General features: G+C 37.7%; 2 protein-coding genes across 2 annotated transcripts; one reads left to right on the top strand and one right to left on the bottom strand.

The window, feature by feature from the left end:
* Nucleotides 1–477: 477 nt before the first annotated feature.
* Nucleotides 478–20,596, top strand: col9a3 (collagen, type IX, alpha 3). Its single transcript, XM_030138326.1, has 32 exons — nt 478–785; nt 1,865–1,933; nt 3,145–3,180; nt 3,578–3,649; nt 3,770–3,823; nt 6,520–6,555; nt 6,767–6,790; nt 6,971–7,024; nt 7,990–8,043; nt 8,268–8,309; nt 8,421–8,477; nt 8,591–8,644; nt 9,325–9,378; nt 9,570–9,623; nt 9,721–9,774; nt 9,899–9,952; nt 10,038–10,091; nt 11,214–11,267; nt 11,361–11,414; nt 11,609–11,653; nt 11,737–11,790; nt 11,922–11,975; nt 12,674–12,727; nt 12,807–12,878; nt 13,549–13,584; nt 14,375–14,419; nt 14,498–14,530; nt 15,725–15,871; nt 15,964–16,018; nt 16,116–16,298; nt 16,377–16,454; nt 19,547–20,596. The coding sequence occupies exons 1-32, from the start codon at nt 720–722 to the stop codon at nt 19,729–19,731; spliced, it is 2,037 nt and encodes a 678-aa protein (XP_029994186.1). The 5' UTR covers nt 478–719; the 3' UTR covers nt 19,732–20,596.
* Nucleotides 20,597–20,956: 360 nt separating this feature from the next.
* On the bottom strand, nt 20,957–25,011 carry LOC115422452 (uncharacterized). Its single transcript, XM_030138808.1, has 6 exons — nt 24,403–25,011; nt 24,138–24,294; nt 23,877–24,050; nt 23,617–23,834; nt 22,177–22,318; nt 20,957–21,390 (listed from the first exon to the last, which is right to left on the bottom strand). The coding sequence occupies exons 1-6, from the start codon at nt 24,984–24,986 to the stop codon at nt 21,274–21,276; spliced, it is 1,392 nt and encodes a 463-aa protein (XP_029994668.1). The 5' UTR covers nt 24,987–25,011; the 3' UTR covers nt 20,957–21,273.
* Between the last annotated feature and the right edge of the window lie 1,190 nt (nt 25,012–26,201).

The following is a 26,201-nucleotide window of genomic DNA, read 5'->3' as shown; positions in this document are numbered from 1 at the left end:
ACAGTGTATGTGACCCCTTAACTAAAATCCCTGAATTACAGGTTCTAGGACATGGACCCTTTAGGAACCTAGTTGTTCTACAGGTTCTAGGACATGGACCCTTTAGGAACCTAGTTCTGCAGGTTCTAGGACATGGACCTTTTAGGAACCTAGCTCTGCAGGTTCTAGGACATGGACCCTTTAGGAACCTAGTTGTTCTACAGGTTCTAGGACATGGACCCTTTAGGAACCTAGTTCTGCAGGTTCTAGGACATGGACCTTTTAGGAACCTAGCTCTGCAGGTTCTAGGACATGGACCCTTTAGGAACCTAGTTGTTCTACAGGTTCTAGGACATGGACCCTTTAGGAACCTAGTTCTACAGGTTCTTGTCTACTGGTCTTGAATGTGTCAGTTGCTCAGAACTGGGACCCCCGTACCTTTAACAGGTTTAGCTCAGCCCACTTTGCTCGTCCGCAGTGCTTTCCCCTCAGCCTCCGTCCCCGTGCAGACCCACCGTGGCCCCCCTCACCCCCGTGTGCGGTGCACCAGTCTGAGTTCAGCCCCTTCGGCTGGAGGCTCGGGTTTATCTGGGACCAAACAGGACTCCATTCAGGAGCTGTGCGCCGTCAGGTGAAGGAGGACTCCGTCGCGGACTGTGGGGGGGACTGAGCCAGGACCGGGAACCGGGGTTTGGAACTTTTCCGTGTGAACTCGGGTGTGTGAGGCCGAGCGGGGTGCCATGGCCGTGTGGTCCGCTCTTTGGGTGCTCTTACTGTGCCAGCTTTTGACCTGGTCCTCCGCTCAGGTAAGGGACCCATCCATCCTTCCATCTGTTTATCATGAGGCCGGACCATCAGGTGTCCAACTGGACCAGAGGGTTTTAGGTTCAGATCCATGTGATCCACGGACCAGCTGAGGTTTTATACCAGATGATGAGGAGGAGGACTGTGGCTGTGTTCTACAGCAGATGAAGGCCTGAGTTTCAGTCTCAGCCTCTGAAAGTTATCAGCTCTGAGTGGTGCGTTCAGGTACTTTTTTTTCCAAGTATGCAGTGAACGACTTGGAGTGATATTAATTTTTTTTCTGGTTATTCGGGCTTATTTTTGTGCTCTCATTGTAATTATGTGCAGGTGACCGGCTGTGCCTCTCACACTAGTTGAAGAAGTCAGGGTTCTGTTTTCTCTGAACCTGTGGAATGCGTGGATTGGAGCTCATGCAGGAGCGCACAATGCCACCTCTGTTCATTCAGCCTCAGACTGAGGCAACACTGCACTTTATTTGAAGTCTCCTTAGTCAAAATAGTTTATTTAAGTGAAATGAACCGTGAGCTACATTACTGACCTGTTTGTCTTTTTAGTAAATTCTTTCATAGCCTTTCACTTGTTCGTAATGGGAGAATTAGTCATGTTTACGCACAATATTGTTATTATATAGTCATGGAATTGCAGTTGTCTTAAATAATCTATATGTATGCCTGAAACGTTCAATGTAGTTCATGCTGTTTTGTTTTAATATTCAGGCCCAAACTCTATTTTAAAGTATAGTGACATTGAATATCACACTAAAAGCTGCTCGTTTTTATTTGTGTAGACTGTTTCAAGGGAACATTCAATAGCTTTTTTTTTTTTTTTACGTTTTTTTTTACGTTTTTTTTTTTTTTTTTGCGTTTTTATAATGAGAATTTTATTTGAAACTACTATTGGGCTCTTGCACTGATGTTACAAAGGTCTGCAGCAGAGTCCATAATGATGCTGTGTTTTTTGTACTGTGTTATGAGTCCATGGAATTTTAATTCCCCCATTTGGGGATTAATAAAGCTATTTATCTATCTGCAAATGCTTCAGAAATAAGAGCTGAATTCGTGTGATGATTTGTGCATTGCAGAGGCCAGGCCCCAGAGGAGCTTCTGGGCCCCCTGGACCCCCAGGGCCACCAGGAAGGGATGGCACTGATGTGAGTTGTCCGCACTCTGACGGTTTCTTTACTCAAAACCAAAGTGGCAGAAGTCAGTTTTGGAATCAAGATTGGGCTAAATACTACAAGTAGACACTCCTCACTATGAATTAATTAGTTTGCTCTCTCATTTTGGATAAACAGCCCTATTTTAAATAATTTAAATGACATTAAAATATATGAAAATAAGAATCAAAGAGCATACTTCAATTTCTTTTAGTGTTTTTCAAGTTGTTTGCTCAAATTCCCTTTAAGCATCCTTTTGGAGAGAATGTTTTCTTAACATATAAAAGTGGCTAAACTGTGTCTAGATGTTGGATTTTATCAGAGTGACTCCTCCCACAACCCCTCCTACAGGTATTAAATAATGACCATGGTTGTCAGATGGGCAGGGTTTAAGAGTGTAATGAAAAAAAAGGAGATCTACTAGTAAGAAAGAAAAGAAAAGACAACTATTGCCCATTAAACTATTTAATAAGGGGATCATAGCTTGTACTTCTGAGTAACAGGTTAATAATAATTACTTCTATATGATATTAATCAGGGTTTTTTCATTAGTAAATCTTGTTTGACTGAGACACAGACAACATAAATACAGTACACTCTCAGTTCACCCTCCAGTTTCTGCCACACAGGATATGTCACATTTAACAAAAACAAACAACAGTGGAAATTGGATTATGTGAAATCCAAGTAAAAACGTCAACTTAGTAATATGTTATAACATCCTTTTCCCCCATTTTTTTCATTCATTTCTGACTGACTGATTTTTGTCAACTTTACTGATGCAAAAATGATTCCAAATAAAAAGCATTAATTCATCTTAGGAAATTTCTGCCTATTTTAGTTGTGGATATTTTTGTTACTCTGGCAAAGTAAGGCACACAGAGGACCCATTCATGCATTCCCCAACCCTGTGAGACCATCTAGAATTACACCTCACACCTCCTCCCCGCACCTTCATCCCCCCTCGTCCAAACCAAACGGAGGCTTTTATCATGTGACCAGTAGGCGGCAGGTCAATTTAACAGTGTTTGCTCTTACCCAGTTGCTGTAGAAGCTAAACATTGCATCTTACACATGACATACCGAGACGGGCTAGAGATGAGTGGTCAAACAAGTGACTTACAGATTTCCAGAAGCAGAAAAATGTGCAAAAAAAATCAACTAAATACACCTAAAAGCAGTCTGTGTTGTTGTGTTATTGACAGGGTAAACCTGGCCCTGCTGGACTACCAGGAAAAGCAGTAAGTACTCCAACATTACAGTCTAAGGTGGCCGTTTCACCACCATGGGGAGCAGAGCATTCAGCTGATCTGCTCCCCAGCTCTGGAACTCCTTGCCACCGGAGCTCAGACATGTCTCTTCACTCCCTCTCTTCAAATCCAAACTCAAAACCCATCTTTCTCTGTGTGACCATAATTGCATTGACCAATTTTTAACCTGCCTTTTGCTTTTTACTCTATTTTATTGCTTGTTTTATACTCTCCTGTTTATTGTACGGTGTCCTTGAGTGCCAAGAAAGACACCTATAAATCAACTGTATTATTATTATTATTAGTAGTAGTAGTAGTAGTTGTAAGATCACATAAATTAACACGTCATTTTGTGAGATATCTAACGTACGAATCCCACTTTTTCAAGGGTCCCAAAGGGAAAGCAGGAATTCCAGGAGGACCAGGAAAACCAGGTCTGCCCGGACTTCCAGGAGTCGATGTAAGTGTTCAGGAAACGCAGGATGTAGTAGTGGGTCTGAACCTTAAAAGTAAATGATGATCCAGTTGAAGGTAGGTAGTATGGAGGAACATGAGGTAACCGTTTTTACTGTGTCCTCAGGGTTTGACAGGTCCTGATGGTCCTGCTGGGAAGGATGGACCTGCAGGAGAAGCTGTAAGTTTGTTTTTGTTTTGTTGTTTAATTTCAGTCTAAAGAACAAACACAGTCCACAGATCCATCCAAGCCATAGATCCAACAATCGAAAATTTAGAACTTCACCAATTAAATCATTAATTTATATATCCAATCCAATCCAACTTTATTTATAAAGCACTTTAAAACAACTGCAGCGGACCAAAGTGCTGTACAGAGGAAAAATTAAAACCAAAATAGAAGTAGAAAATACAGAATAGATTTAAAGACATAGAAACTGTCCAAAAAAAAAAAGTGCTATACAGAAGAATAAATAAAACTTTTATTTTTTTGCACAGTCCACAGATCCATCCAATCCATAGACCCAACAATAGAAAATTTATAGAGGCAGTTCAAAAAATGTTTGGGAAGGAATGCTTCTCGGACCAAAAAAGAGTTTGTTCGAGGTGCTCTTTGGAAAAAGGGATTCAAAAAGTATGTATCACACTGGAAGAAAAATCCAAGGCACTTTCTTTAAACATTAAAATGCCTTTATTATCATGGCATGGTCGTATCTAGACCTAAAAAACACTTCAATGCGTTTCAGCTTCAAGTCTTCATCAGGAAGTCAAAAGGTATATGACCATGCCATGATAATAAAGGCATTTTAATGTTTAAAGAAAGTGCCTTGGATTTTTCTTCCAGTGTGATAAATCGAAAATTTATGACGCAAACTTCACCAATTAAAAAATTACTTTATACAGTCAGACTGAAAAGAAGTAGGCTGAATCTTTCTGTTTATTTTGCCTATCCTTTATACATTATCTAACAGCAGGTAAGTGTGTCTAAGTCTAACCCAAAGATGCACACGGTTACATTTGTCTGACTTTTTACTCCAGACCCACTGACATGAAATACTGAAACACGTGATGCATCTGATGTTTGGATGTGGCTGTGTAAAGATCTGTTAAGAGGGTCTAACCGAGACCAGGTCTGTGTTTTTTCTGTCAGCCTAGATTTGTCAAGCTGGCTCACCCTCTTGGTGGGAATATTTTTAATGAGGGATCAAAATCGGATTTATTTCTGCAGTTTCCCCTAATCCGGCCCGGAATGTGTACTGTTTCCTACAAATCTGTGAGACTCTAGGGGATGATGATCTGTTACCCCTGATGCAGAGGGAAATGAGAATTATCCTCTGAGAGATACAAGACAGACACATTTAGGTCCAAACCAACGCTGAATCTTATGATTAAACAGGTGGCTCCACGGGGCTGGAAATTAAGACTTTATTTTTCAGCAACAAACATAAGATTTTATAGAATTGGGAATAAAGATTCAGGGGCCTCCTCTGTACGGCTGCACATTTACTGTCAAGACAGATAAAGCCCCGGGCAATTGAACTAATTAGCCAACCTTATGAGGAAGCGTGCGCCAACCGGTGTCCCTAATTACTCAGATTACTACACAGTTATAGCCTCCTCACAAACCTGAGAGTCATGCTGAAGAAACATGCACAGCAAATAAGAAAACACCGGTGGACTTTGAGGCTTAGGCACAACACAGTATAAGCTCACTTCACCTTAATTAGCTCCACATAAATAATGACGACTATGAATACAAGAGCAGTTTTACTATTGTAAGCTCATTTTAGCAAACCCTCATGTACATGTTTATGATTTCTGAGCCCATTGTCTTAATTGCACATTTAGGAATGTATTGAATAAATGCACCATTAGTGCGTTGGGACTGTTTATTTTTACCTTCTCACCTCTCAGACAACACAAATACAGCTGCGAGGGGTAAACGAAGAGTAAGGCAAGGTGGAGGTAAAACAGAAGGACAGAAATGAGAATGGAGTAGAAGTATTTGCTTATTAAAAGAAACTGTAAATGACATGGAGAGACTTATATTATAAGACTACAGCAAGCAACATGCGAAGATCGATGGAAAAAGTGGACAATATACAGGACGACAAGTGACACCATGTTCTAAATGTTTGTGTTGTAAAATTCCAAAAATAAAACAATAAAATATAAGTTTAAAAAAAAAAAAAAAAAAAATTAATTTACTTATACTACCCTTTTCTTTTTTTTATTTCTCTCTCTCTCTCCTCCTTTTAATGATCGTTATTGATACCCTTTTTTCTTCTTCAAAAAAAAAGAGAAATGTGTACTTTGTATCACTGATGTCTTGTATAATATCTTATAAGACTGTTCGCAATAAACATTTGAATAATTAAAAAAAGTAAAAAAAAAAAAAAAAAAAAAAAAAAAAGAAAGAAAGAAACTGTAAATGCACGTCAGCAAACTAACGTTCGTTAAAGGCAAGAGGAAGAATTATATTGAACCAAAATGCTCATAAATGTCTGCCATATTAATGCAGTTAAGTTGATTGTTTTAAATTAATGGATTAAAGAAAATACTGTAGTTGCCAAGATAATTCCATTTTGTTCTCTTAAAATGAAAAATTAAGTACTGTCAAATAAGTTCTCATAAGGATACATTAAATAAGTCAACAAGACTTAAACAAAACTATTAAAAATCACTATAAATGATAAATATTCAGAATGATCGTCAACCTTTTTACACAGTTCAGTATTGCTGTTTGTATACATTAGTAAAGTATGCAAAGGAAAACTTCTAAATACCTGTTATTTCCACATATGGATAAGCAGATGAGTTCATATGTTGGAAGATTTGTTTCCCTGTTGTCTGATTTTGTCTGATGTGTCTCCACAGGGTGAAGCTGGACCTCCTGGACCACCTGGACCTCCTGTAAGTACACACACAGAAGTTACTTCATATCACATGTACCAGCCTTTAGATAAAGAAATGATGATGAGAACGTCGATGAAAGCAACAATATGATAAACTCCTCAAATGTAATTATTGTAGTATTAAAAATTGGTCAATATTAACATTTTGAGTGAATTGGATCATCTTTTTGGTGTTTGTGACTTAATTTGCCTTCCTGTGTCTTCCGTAGGGCAGAGGGAGACCAGGAGCTGCAGTGAGTACAAAGCACTATCCTTTTGTGCTTAAAATGTAGAGCAGTGTGTTTGTCTCATCGATACACGTTCAAACTGTTCATTTGTATTTTTTTCTGAGTATTCTTACAGTGGATGTTGGGCTGTATATATATTTGTGAAATGTAAAGATTACCCCAAAATCCAATTTGTTTCGTTTCCAGGGGCTACCTGGAACCAACGGGTTGCCGGGCGGAGTCGGACCCCAAGGTCCAGCAGTAAGTATCCATGTTATCTCCTAAATTAGAAATGGATCATCCTTATAATACGTCTTGTGGCTGAATACATGAAAACTAATCTAATTTATTCTACCTTCAATTAAAAATGCCTTTAAGCCATAGAAAAAAGTAAGTTATTGTTAATGATGAATGCAAGGGATATTAATCTTAGATATCCAATAGTCTTTTCCATGTAAAGCCCTGTTTTACATGTGTGATATTAACCTAAATTACATACGATGCAGCAGTGGGACAGTGGCTTCAGATTGTGAACTAATATTTCTCTTCAAGTCTGCATTGCGTAGGATTTATTAACCAGAGTATAAAGCACAGTGTGTAGATATCTTACTATCCAAACAGGGGTTTATCTCAGCATCAGGCGAAGCTGTAAACATACAGCAATAATGTGTGTCAGTATCAAATTCAAGTTAAAATCATTCTAACAGATGCACCAAGATGTTAAATGACACATTATGATAATAATATAATAATAGCTTTTTTTATATAGCACCTTTTGAAAACAAAGTTTACAAATTGCTTTTGACAGACAAAGCAGAGGGCACAACAGCAGGATAAAAGATGCAAGTAAAAACACTAAAACAAAAGCAACACAATAAGAGAGATGTGTACAACAAATGCAAAAACACGACACTTCGAATAAATTAAGTGAATCGGAGTAAAGAGGGCAGGGATAACGTAACATGATGCTGTCAAATCAATGTAAAAATGAAGGATAAGACAACATCATGTATGACAATTTAAATTAATAATCAAACAGGATAAAATTCAAAGTTAGAAAATTAAAATTAAAAATTAAAAGGGACAAACATCACATAAAAGCAAGTCCATAAAAATGTGTTTTAAGAAGTGATTTAAAAGATGTCACTGATTCCGCAAGCCTTATCTCCATTAATGAATATTTATTGTTTTGTCGAGTTTCTGATTTTTGCATTTTTCTTCATCAGGGTGCTGAGGGTCTTCCAGGACTTCCCGGACCTCCTGGCCCTGATGGCCCCCCAGTATGTACACTCATTTTTATACTGTATATTTTACTACTGAGACTGAACAATATAGTCTTGTATTTTTTCACTGCCACCCAGTGGATTTCTTGTTGAACGACTCCTAAGATATACGCATGCATCTTTACCACCTGTGAAAAAGCAAAAGGACTGAAATGCGGAATCACAAAGATTTAAAAAAAAACAAAAAAAAACCTGTTGTCTCTTGTTTGTCCTTGTCTCAGGGTCTTCCTGGAACTCTTCATGATCTTAATGGTGACCTTCTGGTAAGTCCTGCTCTTGTGCTCACAGTATGAGCACATGTGCCTGTAAAAGACAAATCATCCTTTGAGAACAGTCTATATTCTTCAGTGCTTTGTCTTATTTGTCCCTGATAGTGTCCTGCAATCTGTCCTCCTGGTCCCCCCGGACCCCCTGGGATGCCAGGATTCAAGGTAAAGATCTGAGCATATCTGCTGCCCAGTGTGCACACAGTCACTCATGTCTACTTCCATTCACAGGTCTATGTTTACCTTTGACCCTTAGTTTTTATTTTTGTTTCCCGTAGGGTCACACAGGACATAAAGGAGATAAGGGAGAGCTTGGAAAAGATGGAGAAAAAGTAAGTGTATTGTTTACGGAAGTTCTTTACTGTTCATCTAACTGTTAACCCTTTCATGCATGAATTATGAGAACCTTAATCAATATTTTTTTTCCTGAGTGTTTTTATTTCTCTTTAGGCATGAAAAAAAAACAATGTGACTGATTTTTTTTTTTTTTTCATGGAGTTACAAAAATGTCCACTCAGCTAGACACCATGTGTTTAATGTTTGAAGCAAAGAAACATGTATTTACTGACATACTGTGTGAAAACGATGAAATACAAACATTTTTAATGCCGCTAATCTGATGTTTTCTCACATTTTGACATACTCTATTATTAGTTATTACTCACTTAAAAAAATATGCCAAAAAAACCCACTACTTACTGTTTAAAAAAACCCTGCTAATTACAGTCTAATAAAAAAATTGCAATTGACACACTAAATATGTTACTGCAGATCAGGTTTATGAAGAACAGCAAAGTTACAGTAATGGTATGAACTGCAGTGTATGAGATGATGCATAAATAAGTGCCCACTGTGTTGGTTGATATATAAATAAAACAACAAAATCCATGAATATACAAGAAAACAGCTGTAGAATAGCTGTCCACTGTAGTGACCACTATGCATGAAAGGGTTAATCTTTGAGCGCCTTTGTGCTTTTATTTCTGTACTAAGTGTCTTATTGTGTCTGCAGGGTGATGCTGGTCCACCTGGCCCACCTGGTATTCCCGGCACTGTGGGTCTGCAGGTAATTCAGGGGCAAACAATTCCACCATATTTCATATTTCTTCTATTATTTCTTTTTTTTTTTTTTTTACTGTTCATAGGCCTCACTCTGACATCTCAGAGGACGTGTCAAATATGCAAAGTGGTTTATTGTGTATTTTTGTTTGTTGTGTCGACATGGCCTTCAAAAAATGCTCTCATGCTGTATTTTAGGGCCCACGTGGTCTGAGGGGGTTGCAAGGCCCCATGGGAGGTGTAGGAGACAGAGTAAGCAACCTTCATAAAGTCACTTAATTTCTTATTCAGATATTTTTAATCGATGCACAAACTACTTATTAACTTTTTCCTCATGTTCTGTCTCTAGGGTCTGCCTGGCTTCAGAGGTAAACCTGGTATTGCCGGCATCATTGGAAAAACAGTGAGTTTCTCCTTGTTTGCAAATGGATTTACATGAAAAGCAACTGGTGGTAATAATCTATAGCTAGAAAACATCATTGGTCCCATCAACGAATAGCTGTGTGTGTTTCATCTGATGCTTCCAGGGTGATTCAGGAGAAAAAGGACCACAGGGATTTAGAGGCCCCAAAGGAGAAATTGTGAGTAAGATACCTTTTATTGTAGCAATCAGTTTGATAAATGTGAAATGGAGAGATAAATTAACACGAGATATGTTTTCAAAAGGGTAAAATCGGTCCCAAAGGAGCCCCGGGTGGAGCTGGACCCAAAGGGGAGCCTGTAAGTACAATGTACATAACATCATTTTTCAACCTTGGGGTCGCCTGAAATGTTTAGTAATTGATAAAAAAAAATAAAAAAATTACTAATAAAAAATTGTTTTAATGATTCAGTGTATATTTCATTATAATTAAAACACCACACACTTTTCCTAATAAAATCAAGTTCAAATAAAATAGGATATTATATCTGAGAGGGTATATCTTGATTGACCTGATCATGTGACCGCTTGCATTACTGTATTTCAACCTGCCCGAAAACTGGATTGAACAGAGAATGGAAAGATTTCTTCACCCGCCTGGCCCCGCTAAGACATCTCCAGCACAAAAATGTCTTTGTTTTGAATGAATTTGTGATGTTAAAATGCGGTCACGACCCACAAAAGGTTGGGAACCACTGGTATATAATGTATATACACTGCACATCACCGTTTACGCTACAGCACAGGTGTCAAACATGTGGCCCGGGGGCCAAATCCGTCCCACCAAAGGGTCCAGTCCGGCCCCTGGGATGAATTTGTGAAATTCAAAAATTACACTAAGATGTCAACAATCATTTTAGCTCAGGTTCCACATTCAGACCAATTCAATCTCATAATAACCTATAAATAATCACAAATCCAAATTTTTCTGTGTAAATATAAATGTTTTCACGTGTTTAAACTAAAACAAAGTATAATTTCACAAAAAATCTGAATAACCTAAACAAATATGAACAACCTGAAATGTCTTAAGAGAAGTGCAATTTTAATAATATTCCACCTGTTACTAACTATTTTGTGTATTTGTAGATCCACGGTGATCTGTAAGTTATAATGTACATGTGGAAATGATAAAGTAAAGCCTAATAGTGTTAAAATTACATTTTTTTTCAGTTTGTTCATGTTATTCACATTGTTTTAAATGATAGTTTGTAGATGTAAACATTTTCATAATGTAAATTTACTTTTTTCACTGTAAAAACATACAGAAAAGTTTGGAGTTGACATTATTTATATATTATTATGTTATTATTTTACTGGTTCGGCTCACTTCAGATCAAATTTAGCTGAATGTGGCCCCTGAACTAAAATGACTTTGACACCCCTGCTCTACAGCACTGATGGTTTATTTTGATCCACAGGGTATTCCTGGCAGAGACGGCAAAGACGGTACACCTGGATTGGATGGCGAGAAGGTAAATTCAGCCTTTTCTCCTTGAATGTTTTCTGTTTTCATAACATGAGCATCAATGCCCAGATCAAGGCTCATGTGTTTTCTGTGTTTACAGGGTGATGCTGGACGCCATGGGGTAGTTGGAGAGAAAGGACCCAACGGACTTCCTGTAAGTTTTTTTTTTTTTTTTTAATAAACTAGTGTTTTTGTGTGAAGTTGCTGATGCTAAAAAATATTCTTTAATTGACTCTCCGTGGAGCAGCTGTAATGCCTGCTCTCCCTGCTGCATATTTTCTAAGGTTAAATGTGTGAGGAACAGTCCTAAATTAGCTCCCTGCCTAAAAAAGTGCATTTTTATTCCAGGGTTTGCAAGGGAAGGCTGGTGTAAAGGGATCTAAAGGAGGAGTTGTAAGTATTACAGCAAAATAGCACTGCACTTTAATTTTAGAACCTCGGTTAGACAACGGTTGACAACTGTTTTCTCCTCCCAGGGTGATCCAGGGAAGCCTGGGGAGACAGGACCCTCTGGAGAGCCAGGTATTCCTGTATGTATCTGATGGGCTTTTGGGGCATTACTTGGCTACAGCCTGGCATGTCATTAAACCAACATGGAACTTGAACTATGTTGCATCTGCTCTCCAAACTTTCCAACACAATCATTCGTCTCTGCCCTCAGGGTGAGATTGGCATCCCAGGAGAGAGAGGAATAGCAGGACCCAGAGGAGTGGCTGTAAGTTAGAGCTGACACTGGTGATGTGTATATTTCTGCTGCACTTCTAGTTTTGCTAAATAAGCTTAAATCACATCTAGCTATTAGAGGGCATTTAAAAATAATCTTTGCCCCATTTACAAGCCAAATCATTAGACTTCCAGCAGCACAGATGGTCATCTCTTAAATATAACCGATTTACTCACCGAGAGCCTACGCTGTAGCTGAAGTCTCCAAAAGGTTTTTAAAGCAAATCTCTTAAAACATGGTTGATGTACAAGAAGCATCAAAGATAGCACCACTGAGCAGTAATATATGCACCCAAAGGTTTTCATGCCAGAAGTGAAACAGCAGGGTAAGAAACTTCAGCTCCTTCAAGTGTAACTGCTGATTCAGTGGCTCGCTAAGGATATTCATAAAGGGGGGATTCATACATAGAGAGGTCTTTGTTGTTCATATCTGACCCTGCGCTGAAGAAAAAAAATGATAAAAGAGAATCTCTGAAGCTGGACGTAAATTTACTTCAAAGTATTTCTCATGAGAGCATAGGAATTAACATGCTGATATCACACCCTTTGCACATAATCACACATCAAAGACCCATCGCATCCATTAGGTCACATCTTGAAAGATTCAAGACTGAGTGTTCGCAAGAAAATGACATGAACTAAGACCACTTCCTTCTTATAGGATGATATGACAATGTGTGTTTCCAACAGGGAGGAATTGGTGTTGCAGGCCACGTTGGGCCTTCAGGAGTAAAAGGCTTCCAGGTCAGTGTCATGATGTCACTAAACAGCATTAGTGTTAATTATTGGTTCATTTACTGACTGTGTGTTTTATTTATCACAGGGGGTGAAAGGAGCCTTGGGGGATCCAGGTCTTCCAGGTCCAACAGGAATCCGTGGAGAGTTTGGTGAAAGGGTGAGTGTGTCTTGTGATGTGTGATCCCAGGATGTAGTTATGATAGCAGTAAATATAAAACAGAACAATATCCTCCTGAGACCTAGCAATGCGTTTTTGTCCTCTGTAGGGGACAAAAGTTTCAGTTTTATTTAAAAAAAAAAAAAAAAAAAAAAAAAGTCCATTGCACAGGACATTCCTTTATAAAATAAATAAATATATAGATACAAATAATTCTAAAAATATATCTAAAAAATTGTTGCATTATGCAGTTTCCAATCAAGACAATTGTTTAATGTAAAAAAGCTAAAATTTTCGCTTTCCTGGGTCTCAAGAGGATATGTAAACTTCAAAACCCAAGTCTCCACCTGAGATATACAACTGTCAGCTGTGCTTATATGGTGTGGTTTATCAATAAGCAGGTCTTCCCATCTCAGTCCTAGTGGTATGAACTCCAACTACAGCCAGGAGTCGACTCAGACACAAAGCAGGCTCTTGTTCATAATCTGGGGATGGAACAAAGGCGGTCTTTATACGTCTCCTGGTTCCCCTGAACCAGCCCACCTCACTTCCCTTCCTTCTCCACAGCCTGCCTTCCACCAGTCAAATAACTCACCATGGCTCTTTCATTTAATAACTCACTCACTCACTTTCTCCTTTTTTTTTTTTTTTTTTTTTTTTTTAAATATAGGGGCCAGTCGGAGCTTCTGGAGCTAAAGGCGACATGGTAAATATTTCTACATCAAAGCTGAGGCTGGTCAAGCATAAATGTGACCCCACTGAGTGTCCTATGGAAGACTGCTCCTGCATATTTAAAGTTTTAAGACATGATTAACCCATAAAGACCCAGTGCTACTTTTGTGGCATTTACAAAAATTTATATTTCTTTCTGTGGTTTATCACTATATATTATGATATTATCCCTCGCATTTTTCAATTTTTGAACGTGAAATTCAGTTATTTTCCTATGTTTAATTTACCGATCATGTAGATGTTCATAAAAGCTTGGATTAAAATTGAGAGTTATTAGGTCAGAAACAGAAAACAGAAGAAAAAGTGACTTTATCAGCAAATATATCATTAACTGAACATAAAACAAGTCTCTCCATTCATTGTCATTTATTAAACTCCATGGGTTTTACTGGTGAATCACTGTTATTAGAAGATGATGGTGTTTCCATGTTCATTACAGAGCCTCTGAACGTCCAAATGGGTCATATCTGATAACCTTGAAAAGATTTTTACACCAATTATTCACATGTATTGATAGACTTAGTGGATCGGAAATTATTAAATATTTTAGATTGAAGATGATTTCGGTTGCCAGTGGCTGTTTGGGTCTATATGGGTTAAATACTTTAAACCCAGGTCCTGTTTTTTTTTTTTTTAAATCAGTGTATTTCTACTTATAAAATAACATTTCATAGAATGATTTTTCAGCTGTGTATCTCTCATACACACAAACAATCTCAATTATTAATTGTGCCATAAAGTAAATTGAGATATTGCGTCCTTAGGGTGTAGCAGGAAGTGACGGTCTTCCAGGAGAGAATGGAGAACCTGTAAGTATTGTTTTCGCAGTTACAATAACAAACCTATCATTTTTTATAACATTAATTTGCTTATATCATCATTTTTAGGGTCCTTTTGGTCCAGTTGGTCAAAAAGGAGAAGTGAGTTACATTCATTTTTTTACTCACATTGTGGTCATGTATGTACTAGTTTTCTGTTTTGCTTTACATGCTCTCAAAGCTGTTGAAATTAGTTTTTTACATGCAGGAGATGTCTGTCTATTAGTATAGTTATACCACATGCTCTCTGTGGGTGTTATTAACAGTACAACTTTGTTCCAAACTCCCTCCCTCACTAAACATTACAAACTGGTGTCTAGCTCTGAGCTATTTGCCCACTTGTCAAAGTCACTACACATGAGTCTGCCTCACATTCCAAGTTTAATAGGATTAATTAGAGATAGGTATTACTGCTTTAGCATTATTGGCCCGTTCACTGTTATCGCCACAAGGGAGAGACAAGTCACATTAAGTTGCTGCACAATTTATGTAATTAGAAACACTGATGAGCATCACTCTCTGTGCTCATTGGAGTAAAATAATCAAGCGACAAGATGCCATTTGAATCTACCCACGCACTGTCTCAGCAGACTCCATTTGTTTTTGGTTAATGTTTAGTCAGCTTCTAAATCAGAGGCTTATGAATGTTTATGTTCCTATCAAGGTTATAATAGTTTTGGATTTTTCATTATAGTTTAGTTTTATTTAGTTTTGACTTTTTTCTCTCTAATTCAGTTAGTTTTCAGAGCAGGTTTGCTAGTTTTTATTAGTTTTCGTTATTTTCTAAATGCTTAGTTTTAGTTTAGTTTCTTTATATTTTTTCTCTTCTTCTCCGTCGAATTCACATAAATCCCAGACAGGACTCTGCTGCTTTCTCCCAACTTTAGTCTACATGTTTCCAGGTAGAGTGGGGACCAGAGGACGACTGTAAACCACAAGTGACCACAAGTGACGAACTGTTAAATATCATATAGTGCCAGCAGCTAAAATTTCTTGAGGGAAATAAATCGATTTTATATCAATTCGACATTGACAAAGACGAAAATGAAAGGAATTTTATCCAGAATTTTTATACATTTTAGGTAGTTTTGTAAACACACAATACAGTTTCAGTTAGTGATTGTTTTTGCTTTTAATTATAGTTTTTATTTATTTCAGTTAACAAAAATGTTTTTATAATTCTAGTTTTCGTCATTTCGTTAGTTTTCGTTAACAATAATAACCTGTGGAATAAACTGATTTGGTTATTTTTGTGAATTATCAGCTTTGCAACTTACTTGGTTTTGATGATTATAGGGTGGAAAACGAGGCGAACTGGGACCCAAGGGAGTGACAGGTCCACAAGGTGAGCTTGGAGCGAGAGGCCCTCCAGGAAAACAAGGACCAATGGGCTTCCAGGGCGAGCAAGGTCTGCCTGGAATTGCAGGAAAGACAGGCGTACCTGTAAGTATATGTTTTTGAATCTGCACAAAACTGTAAATATCCTCTGATGAACGAAGATACACCCAGTCACACTGTTTTCTCTTGTTTTTTAGGGTAAACTGGCAAGTGAACAGCACATTAGAGAGCTCTGTGGCTCAATGATTGATGGTGAAGATCTTAATTAACTTAAGTCTATAAGTAATTCAACTGAGTGAATGGATTGTTAGCCAGGATAATTGACCTTGTGCTGTTCTTTATCATGCAGATCAGATTGCACAGCTCGCAGCTAACCTTAGAAGACCCCTGGCTCCTGGAATGGTGGGCCGCCCTGGTCCTGCTGGGCCTTCAGGAAAACCAGGTGTTTCTGGATCTGTAGGACACCCAGGTGCCCGTGGACCACCAGGGTACAGAGGTCTGCCAGGAGAACTTGGAGACCCTGGTCCAAGAGGTATAAAATCAGACATCTACAAAGCAACAACATAATAAACATAATTTACACAATGACATGAACTGTGTTTCAAAACAGGTGATGTTGGTGAACAGGGTGATAAGGGACCCGTTGGCAAAGCCATTGATGGACCTGCTGGAGATCAGGGATACCAAGGTGGGTGGTCTTTTATGGTAACTCTACTGTTTGTCTCCACAGCTCTGTGTATGTAGAATACATGGTGGATTTTTATGACTGTTCAGCATCAGAAATGGTATTTATAGATGTTTCTTGTATGGATTCTGTGCAGGTTAGTTTCATTACTATACTTTAAGATCTTTTTTTCTCAGCTTTTTAATGCAAAAAAAAAAAACCCTGATAGAATATATTTCATCTGGCTGTTTTTTTATCCCCGAGGTGCCATAAAAACTGTGAATCTTTTGCTTCCTTTTATGCTTCTCAGTATTTAAGTTAGAAAGTTGAGTTAAAGTACATTCGTCCTTCACATGCATAATGCCTAATATGTAGCCTGCATAGTTAATCTACTGTGTGTTCATCACCTCCCCCAAGGAGGTTATGTTTTTGTTGGCGTTGGTTTGTCTGTCTGTCTGTTTGTTTGTCTGTCTGTGTGTAAGATAACTCAAAAAGTTATGGATGGATTTGGATGAAAATTTTAGGAAATGTTGATACTGGCACAAGGAACAAATGATTAAATTTTGGTGGTGATTGGGGGTGGGGGGCACTGATCTGCCTTGGCGGAGGTCTGCGCTCTTTTCTAGAAAAGCACTCGTAGAGCGCAGACCTCCGCCAAGGCAGTTCAGTGCCCCCCCTCAACCCCCAACCCCCCACCCCCGATCACCACCAAAATTTAATCATTTGTTCCTTGTGCCACTATCAACATTTCCTGAAATTTTCATCCAAATCCATGCATAACTTTTTGAGTTATCTTACACATGGACAGACAGATAAACATCGGGGGGGCGGGGGCACTGATCTGCCTTGGCAGAGGTCTGCGCTCTCCGAGTGCTTCTACTTGAAAAGTTAATCTAAGTAGAAGGTTGTGGTAGAACTTCATCTACTTCCAAGGTGCACAGAGAAGGAGAAAACCTTGGAACAGGTCAAGAACTCCAGCAGCACTTATCGAATAGAAGAACTTTATTTCACTTTGCATTTAGGGCAACATGTTTCAGTTATTGGCTTTCATCAGGGTTGTCCCAAGAAATAAAGCTCTACTATACCACTAGTGTTATTGGAGTTCTCGTACTGCTCATTTAAAAGTTAAAAAGACTTTATATCATATAATAAAACCATCCATCAGCACTGGTAACATGGTCCATGTTATCCCTCACAAACATACTCAGGTGTGGTCACCCTAAATGACACATGAATGCTTTACTGCTATAAAGTAAATGGAAATACTATACAAACTGTTAATTACATGTTTTCAGTCCTTCTCCTGTCATGAGGTGAATGATGTGATATCTGTCATTACATATCAAGAACAAAATATATCCAGATGTTTCTCTGTGGGTGTTTAACAGGTCAATCTAAATCACCCATCACCCATATGTGTAAATGTGAGAGTGAATGGTGTTTGTACACAGCTCTGGAAAATAATAAGAGACCACTGCAACATTATCACTTTCTCTGATTTTACCATTTATAGGAATGTGTTTAAGTAAAATGAACATTTTTGTTTTATTCTCTAAACTATCGACAACATTTCTCCCAAATTCCAAATGAAAATTCTGCTATTTAGAGCATGTATTTGCAGAACACGACAAATGGTCAAACTAACAAAAAGATGCAGGTGTTTTCAGACCTCAAATAATGCAAAGAAAACCAGTTCACATTCATTTCTAAGCAACACAATACTAATGTTGTAACTTGGTAAAAGTTCAAATATCAATATTTGGTGGAATAACCCTGATTTTCAATGACAGCTTTCATGTGTCTTGGCTCTCCACCTGCTGTTGGATGACTTTATGCAGCCCCTGGCATAGAAATTCAAGAATGTCAGCAATGTTCGATGGCTTGTGACTATCTTCTTCCACAAGTTTTCAAAGTAGGTCTGGAGATTGGGCTGGCCATGACAGGGTTTTCATCTGGTGGTCTGTCATCCACACCTTTAATGACCTAGCTGAGGCCAGGAGCATTGTCCTGATAGAAGAACCAATCCTCAGAGTTTGGGAACATTTTCAGAGCAGAAGTCCCGTAGTTTTCAATAGTTATTTTTTGATTCCAGTTACTTTTGTGGTACTGATAGCACTGCTTTTGCCACCCAGTTAGTCCTATTGCAAGAAGATAGTGATGGCCACAGTAGTGGTTTTTATCAATCAATCAATCAATCAACCTTTATTTATAAAGCGCTTTTCATGCACAGATGCAACACAAAGTGCTTTACAGAATTAAAAACAATTACACAATAAAAACAGAATAACAATTACAAAGAAAACCCCTCCCTCCCACCCTCCATACTAGACACGCGCACACACACACACACACACACACACACACGCCCACACACTTACACACTTACACACATGCACACGCACACAACAGGGAGACATGGCATGGCACTGTGGATCAAGGAAACGCCACCTTTGGGGCCGTCCACACTGGGAGGAGCCACAGGCCGTGCCATCGGGGGGACCAGCACCCAGGCCCCCCGACTCCGACAGACAGGTGGACCCCCCACATCGAAGGGAGGACCCCCAGCCAGTCGGGCCAAAGGGACCCAAGGACAGTACCCCCACTAGCAGACCAGACACAGCTCCCAGTGTGGAGGACCCCCCTGAGGAAACACTGGTGTTAAAAGCTAAAGACTAAAAGCATAACATAGGACTAAGAATAAATAAAATAAAATAAATACAGTACCAAGAGTAAAATACGTAAGATTATAAATAAAATAGAATAGATAAAGTATCAGTGATAAATAAAACAAAATAAGAACAAGAAGAGTTTAAAAAATTAGTTAAAAGCCTGATTAAAAAGGTGTGTCTTTAATCTTCTTTTAAAAAATCTTCTTTTTTATACTTGTCCTTCTTACATAAGACATGGATCAGGTGTTTAAGTAGAATAATGTGTGCTTGTGTTGGAATTCAACAGACACAGGATTGGAATGGCTGTCATACATGCAGACATGCTGATTTCACAGGAAATTGCAGTGGTCTCTTAACATTTTCCAGAGCTGTATATCAGCTCAGGATTAAGCAGTTTAACTGATACATGAATGTCTTATACTCACTCATTGAATGCTGTGTCCACAGGTCTCCCAGGCGTTCCTGGAATTGTCAAAGACGGACGTGACGGATCTCCAGGAGATCCAGGTGAGCCTGGAGAGCCAGGCAGGGTAGGTAGGACTGGGCACCAGGGACCTCCTGGAATCTGTGACACAACAGCTTGCCAGGGGGCAGCAGCTGCTGGGAAATCCTCAAACCCGAAAAACCATTAAAAGTTACTTCCAGCAAGCTGACACCATCCACCCCAAGGAGAAAGGGTGATAAGAGAAGGAAGACAAATGAAAAAAAAGTGTGATCATGAAGAAATTCCTCTTTATATAAATGCATATATCACAACATGGGAAGATTAACATCAACACGTGTGATATTTTGAGAGGAACAGAGGAACATCCAGGAGTAACATGAACCTGAGAGACAACAATCAAGATGACATTCATAAATAAAGTGGACAGAAGAGTGCAAGAGAACAATGGCATTGCTCCTAATATTATCATGACAAGACTTGACTTACAAACAACTGGAAAAATGAATGAGTCCTTTGTGTGTAAAAACTTTGTACATGTTGTTTCCATGCCCCCATACCTTTGTTAACATTCTTCTATCTAAAAACAACTGTCTCTGAAGTGAATGTGCATGTATCATGGCCCATTGATGTAGATCACAGGTGTTACCTCAACATTCAGTACAAGCTTACATTGTAAAATAAGATAACAGGTACCAGAGGAGGAGCAGTGTATGTGTTGTAAAAGGAATAAAAACAAATACCCAGGTGCCCAGAAATTGTGTACATTAATGAAAAAAATGTAATACTTGTGATAGTCTTTTTTTTTTTTTAACTTTTTTTTTTTTTTACAGCTTTACTTTTTTTAATCACATGTGAAGTTCATTTTCTAGATCCGACAATAAAAAACAAAATGAAACATGTGGATGGAGAAATCAGACATTGTAAAATAAATTCAGGAATCTTAAGTGCAAAGTGAACTTTTTTTTTTTTTTTCATTTTCAAATCTGCAATGACCACATCCACTATGTACTACCGGTGCTGTAACTATTAAATATACATGACTTTAAATACTATTTATTATTTGTGGGTGACTGTTGTATGTACAGTAAGATGATACAGCGACATGTTGTAAGAAAGAACAAATAAAGCCACTTTTCAGTAAAACACTACTCTTCTCTAAATATCAAAGTATCAGTTTGCACTCCAGCGATATGCTCAACACTGTGAAAGTCAAGAAATTGAACTGAATGAATTCATAAAGTCAATATTAAAACTTGAATATATGAACAGTATCTGTATGTGGACTGTAAAATGAATAACTGCATTTTACAAAGAGTTTAGAACACATCATATTTTTACATTTTCCAATATTTAAATAACGCTATGAAATAATAAATAAATTTAAATTAGTTTTATAAAATACATGCTAAAATGTGTATTGCATTTAATCATTCAGGGAATATATTAGTTGTTTTCAAAGGGAAACACTGCCACCTGTATGTGACAGAGATTAAAGTCTTTTCTACCACTTGATCAAAAATACACAAGTGGGAGAAATGTGTCAAGTTATTGGGATTTTAAGCCCCAGTAGAAGAAATCCAGCCCTGTTTGAGAATCATACGGTCAGATATGGACACTTTAAAGTCACAGGCATTACTCCTCTAAAAAGAAAACTTTTTTTATCATTCAAAATGTACTGAATTTAACTAACATCCAGGTAATCAGGTAAACAGATTAAAAACCACAGTGATCACTGTTCTGCTGCCAAAGGGATGCTCAGGGTCTCATCCATCTCCTGGTGGATTTGCTCCAGTTCAGAAGAGCTGGACTTCAGGTCTTTCTTGTCTCTGTACAACTTCTCAAACTCCTGAAAAGGGGGAAATTATTATCAGGAAGATTATTTTTTGATTCTCAAATGTTATGTATAAATGCAGTTTGGCTTTAGACTCTAAATTAAAAAAAACTACATAATTAACCCAGAAGCACTAACTGAAAATGTAATTAGGCTCTTAACCCATAAAGACCCAGTGCTACTTTTGTGTCCCTAAGTTCCCTAATGAAATTTTCTTAATATATAACCTTTCTTAGGTGATCTATCCCCATTTATCATAATATTATCTTCTGTATTTTACATTTTATCAGTATAGATCAGGTATTTTCCTGTATTTAATTAACTGATCATGTAGATGTTCATAAAAGCTCAGATCAAAGCTGAGGGTTATTATATCACAAACAGAAAAAAACAACAGAAAAAGTGATTTTTCCTGTAAAATATATGATTAACTTAACATAAACCAAGCATTTCCATCCACTGTCATTGATCAAACTCCATGGGTTTTACTGGCGAATCAATGTTGTAGAAGATGATGGTGTTTCCATTTTAAGTACGGAGACTCTGAACATCCAAATGGGTCGTATCTGATGACCATGAAAAGATGACAAACTGTATTTTACACCAATTATTTACATGAATTTATAGGATTAGTATCAATAGGTATTAGACAGTTTATGTCAGTAAATGCTTTTGGTCAGTGATGGATGTTTGGGTCTTTATGGGTTAAGGCAATAAGTTACTGGACTGAAATAATATGGATCCAGGATGATCAAACTAAAATATTTCATAAGTGGATGATTCGACTTTGCATGTACTAACCTCTTTGATGGTATCTCCATGCATTTTGTTGATGTATTTAAGGTAGGCAGTGGTCCACTGCAGGGTGGTGGCTTTGTCAGTGTCTAAGTAACAGAATGGAACCAGTGTGTTCAACTCATCACAAAACAAACGGATCCTCCTCCTGCACAAAAGAAAAGACGTTAGATGACACTTTCTCAATTCATTTAACTTGTCACCCTAATCTTGGATCTCCAAGTTAAACAGAAGTATAAAGGACATGTTCTGGTATCCTATCTGTTTTGCCCACTTTGGATTTATTTTAAAAATAGGTGTGTCTGGTTCAGTAAAATGCATAATTATGTCTAGAAAATCATTTTGGACCATGTTCAGTGATTCATAACTCAGCTGATGAAGCAAAACAACAATATCAAGCATCTCCAAAATGGATCCCTTTTAGTGTGATAATGTCTGTAACACTAAGTCTGGAACTCTTTTGTATTAGTAGTGACATGATTTACTCAACTGGAAAGATGTTCCATTAAAGCAACAATTACTTATGATCATAATAACATCAAACATTTGTAAATAAGGCATGTTTAGGTGATGAGTTGGGATGTTACATTTACTTCTGCATGCAATGTATAATTTTTAAACCTTACTTTGCCTTCAAATTGAACATGTTGCGCTCCTCGTAGATTCTAAAGCTTGATATAATTTATGTATAAATATAGTGTGCTTAACGTATTTCAAGCAATATAATCTACAAGGTGGGCAAGAATGTTACTTTACATTTTAAAAGTCAAACCTAATGATTTTGCTGTATTTTCCAACTTGATATTCCAATGAGTTCAGTTCAAAGGTCATGTTTGGTCATTATATGCAGTTGGATACATATTAAAGGCACTATTTAAGTATCATATGCATGAATGATATATTAGTTGATAAAATTACGTAAGAGCTTTGATGTGATTTTTAGGAAATATTGCTGGAGCAAGGTGCTGGAAAATGGGGGTGAGTTCAGCTGCTGCTGTAGCAGCATCTGGAGGTTTAGATAGTTGCAGAATAACAATGTATGGCATCATAAAATGGACCCTTCTTGGAATCAAAAATTCAACCATTTCGGAGTAAGTCTATGAAAGTGAGCCAGGTAGGTACAGAAAGGAGACACACCCTTTATATCTTCATGACCCTGTATCAAACATAAGTACCACAATCTCATGAGGAATACAGTTTATTGTGTTGTATGTAGAACAGATCTGTCAAGAAGCATGGATTATAGAATTTTTCTATGGGGAAACTATGAGGTTCCAAATTCAGATGTCATTAAACAGCTGTGATGTGACTGTAGATGTCTCTAGCAGCATCTGTAGTAATCCACAGTTTTCTACACACAACTCTCAACAAGTAGTTATTAAATTAAGTACAGCAGAATATCTACATTTATATTCAGTATTTTGTCAGCTTGAAGTGAATGCACACCTGCGTTCTCTCTCCTTACTGTTGTGTCTCTCCCTGCGCTCCCTATGTGACACATTACGTTGCACTCTTTTCCTGGCCTTCTTCCCTGATTCTCCTGCTAAATCTGGAGCAACTTTAGCAGCACTGATGGCTTTGGCGCTTTGGGCACTACCATGCTTTCTAGATGCAGCAAGTGTGGGGATTTCATCTACAAAAAATATAAGACTGTATGAGCCTAAGGTAGATCGGCATCAATGTACAAATTAAAAAAATCTTTTTACAACTAATGTTGTACCTTCTCTTTTGGCTGACTGTTGCTTGTCCATTATGTTGCTGCTAGGGGCACAGTGAGCTTTTGCAAGGACTGTCTCTGGGCAAATATTTAAAGGAAAACTGTTGATGATCAAACTCTGATGCATTTTAGGGTCACCCATCTGAGGGATATGGCCAATCACCTTAGATAAAAAACATGAATCAAATAATGCACGTTCCATGTGACTGATAATTCTAGATAATGCATCTGAACATTGTTTTTGTCATACTTGTCCAAACATGTTGGTGACTGGATTGTAGAAGCCACCTACATATGGGCTGGAAGTCTCAAAGGCATTTGTCCTGTCAGTTTTCATCCACTTCTGTTTTTGAGGATGTTTGTCTGTGTCTTGAGCCCCAGCAGACTGTTGAAGGATTGCCAAACAACTGAAACAACAAACGAGACTTTGCACAATCAACGCAAGTAAGCACTCAAGCAATATACTGTATATTTAAAACATACAAAATAAGATGCATTATAACACTAAAGCTTACTTGCTAAGAACTGCTGCCTGAACATCTTGCTGCTTTGGAGTGTCAGCACAAATGGAGTTAAACCTTTTTTCGAGGCAAACTCTGGCAGCAGAGCAAGTTCGTTTTGGAGAAGACATATTAATGTTGGCAGGTGGTTCATTCTGACTATCATCATCCCTGATTTTGGCCAACACAAAGCTTGGGACCTTGCCAGAAGAGGAAGGTGTCCTTTCTCCTGGCATCACCAGATTGTGTTCATCAGTCGAAGTTGATAGGTCAATAGCTTCAGCGGTGGAGAACAGAGAGACAACTGCGGATCCAGGGGCATCTTTAGTAATCACTGTATCTGAGTAAGATCTGCCATCTGGTCCATCTGAAGCAGCTGCTTGCATGTCCATATCTGCTTGGATGAAGTGTTGGAGGTGTGTGTATTCAACTTCTGTCATCTCCATGAGACCAAGCTCAGTACCTAACACCTGGCCCTGATCATGTGTCAAAAAACCACCTTGGCTCAAAATCAACCCAACAGATTCACAGGTGTGTTCTGTGGATGAGGGTGAAGGTGACATATGGACAGTTTTACAAGATGTGGAAAAAGCTGACATCTTTCAGTGTAGAAACAGGCTGGAGATCAGAGGAAAAAAAACAAAACATTAGACTAGCCAGGCCCAGCACCTGAACAGTTAATCCAACTGACTTTCACTTAAAACTAAGACCAATAACTCATAGGGAAAACATACATTTTTGAAAGTAAGCAGACAAAATTCAATTCTTGGACAAACGCAGAGCTAGCAAGTAACGTTAGCAAGTAACTGTTAAGCTAGACGACGCTCGTATGATAGCTAACGTTGATAATTAAGAACTTAGCACCTTTAGCTGTAAATAAACGACAAGAAAACATTTTCAATAAAAAAATGTATGTGTTTTAAGTTATAAGGGCCGAACATTTACTAAATACGATAAAATAATGAACCTTTATACAGAAAACTCTTTCGTAGCAGCGGGCGGTAACTGACGTCATAACGTTACCCGGAAGTTGCAGTGGTCGCGAGGTCGTCGTAGTCACTAAAGGGCTGCGGGTTCAACTTCCGGTTCTAGTGTCATTCTTACTCTGAAAATACTCTACACTTATTCTTTTAATGTGAACATTCTTTTAATTCTGGTCCAAAATTGAAAAAATACATCATATCTAAAAGTAATAATAAGATAACTATAACATCCCAAAATGTAATTACATGTTTTAAACATCATATTCACAATTTAGAATTTGTTGTAAATTTGTTCATCTTATTTGGAAAATTTCATATACATAAAAATAAATACACTAAAACACACCCAAATTTTAAAATATATTAAATCTTTAGAATTTATCCATAATAAAAAAAAAAAGCTCTAAACACCCTGGCTATTTATAAACAATTATTTAATACTGACTGAATTCTCTGTTTATTTATTTATATTTGTTAGATTTGTTATTTTTATTTATTTATTTTTCTATACTATTATTTGTGTATTATGCTTTGTATCTTTCACTATTTTCTTAAACTCATATGTTCAAATGTCTTTTCCCTTTTGACATCTTACTGTTTGATCAAATTTTTGTACTGTATACTTAAATGTTTTCAATAAAGTTGGAAAAAAAAAAAAAAGAGTTCCGGTTCTAGTGATAGTTCTTGTCTGTCATTCCTCCTTAGTCTGCATTTTTTTCTATCTTTTCTACTGTCTAAAGTGAAATGAGCAGGATCATGTTTTAATTGTTCTATAACAGCTTCTACTGGACATGAAGAACCTCTGAAAGACAGATGTGAAAGAAAACTTAT

The sequence above is a fragment of the Sphaeramia orbicularis genome, chromosome 7, assembly GCF_902148855.1.
Source record: "Sphaeramia orbicularis chromosome 7, fSphaOr1.1, whole genome shotgun sequence".
In the NCBI taxonomy this organism is placed as follows: Eukaryota; Metazoa; Chordata; class Actinopteri; order Kurtiformes; family Apogonidae; genus Sphaeramia; species Sphaeramia orbicularis.
The sequence above is the reverse complement of the archived record's forward strand: the minus strand, read 5'-3'. Positions and strand labels throughout refer to the sequence as shown.

What these genes read in the sequence shown, in the direction of transcription:
- LOC115422452 (XM_030138808.1), bottom strand. Translation starts at nt 24,986, where the DNA reads ATGTCAGCTTTTTCCACATCTTGTAAAACTGTCCATATGTCACCTTCA. An exon ending in AGTAAGGAGAGAGAACGCAG is followed by an intron (nt 22,319 to 23,616) that starts GTGTGCATTCAC and finishes TCTTTTGTGCAG; the next exon opens with GAGGAGGATCCGTTTGTTTT. An exon ending in ATGGAGATACCATCAAAGAG is followed by an intron (nt 21,391 to 22,176) that starts GTTAGTACATGC and finishes CCCCCTTTTCAG; the next exon opens with GAGTTTGAGAAGTTGTACAG.
- col9a3 (XM_030138326.1), top strand. Translation starts at nt 720, where the DNA reads ATGGCCGTGTGGTCCGCTCTTTGGGTGCTCTTACTGTGCCAGCTTTTG. An exon ending in TGACCTGGTCCTCCGCTCAG is followed by an intron (nt 786 to 1,864) that starts GTAAGGGACCCA and finishes TGTGCATTGCAG; the next exon opens with AGGCCAGGCCCCAGAGGAGC. An exon ending in CAGTTGGTCAAAAAGGAGAA is followed by an intron (nt 14,531 to 15,724) that starts GTGAGTTACATT and finishes TGATGATTATAG; the next exon opens with GGTGGAAAACGAGGCGAACT.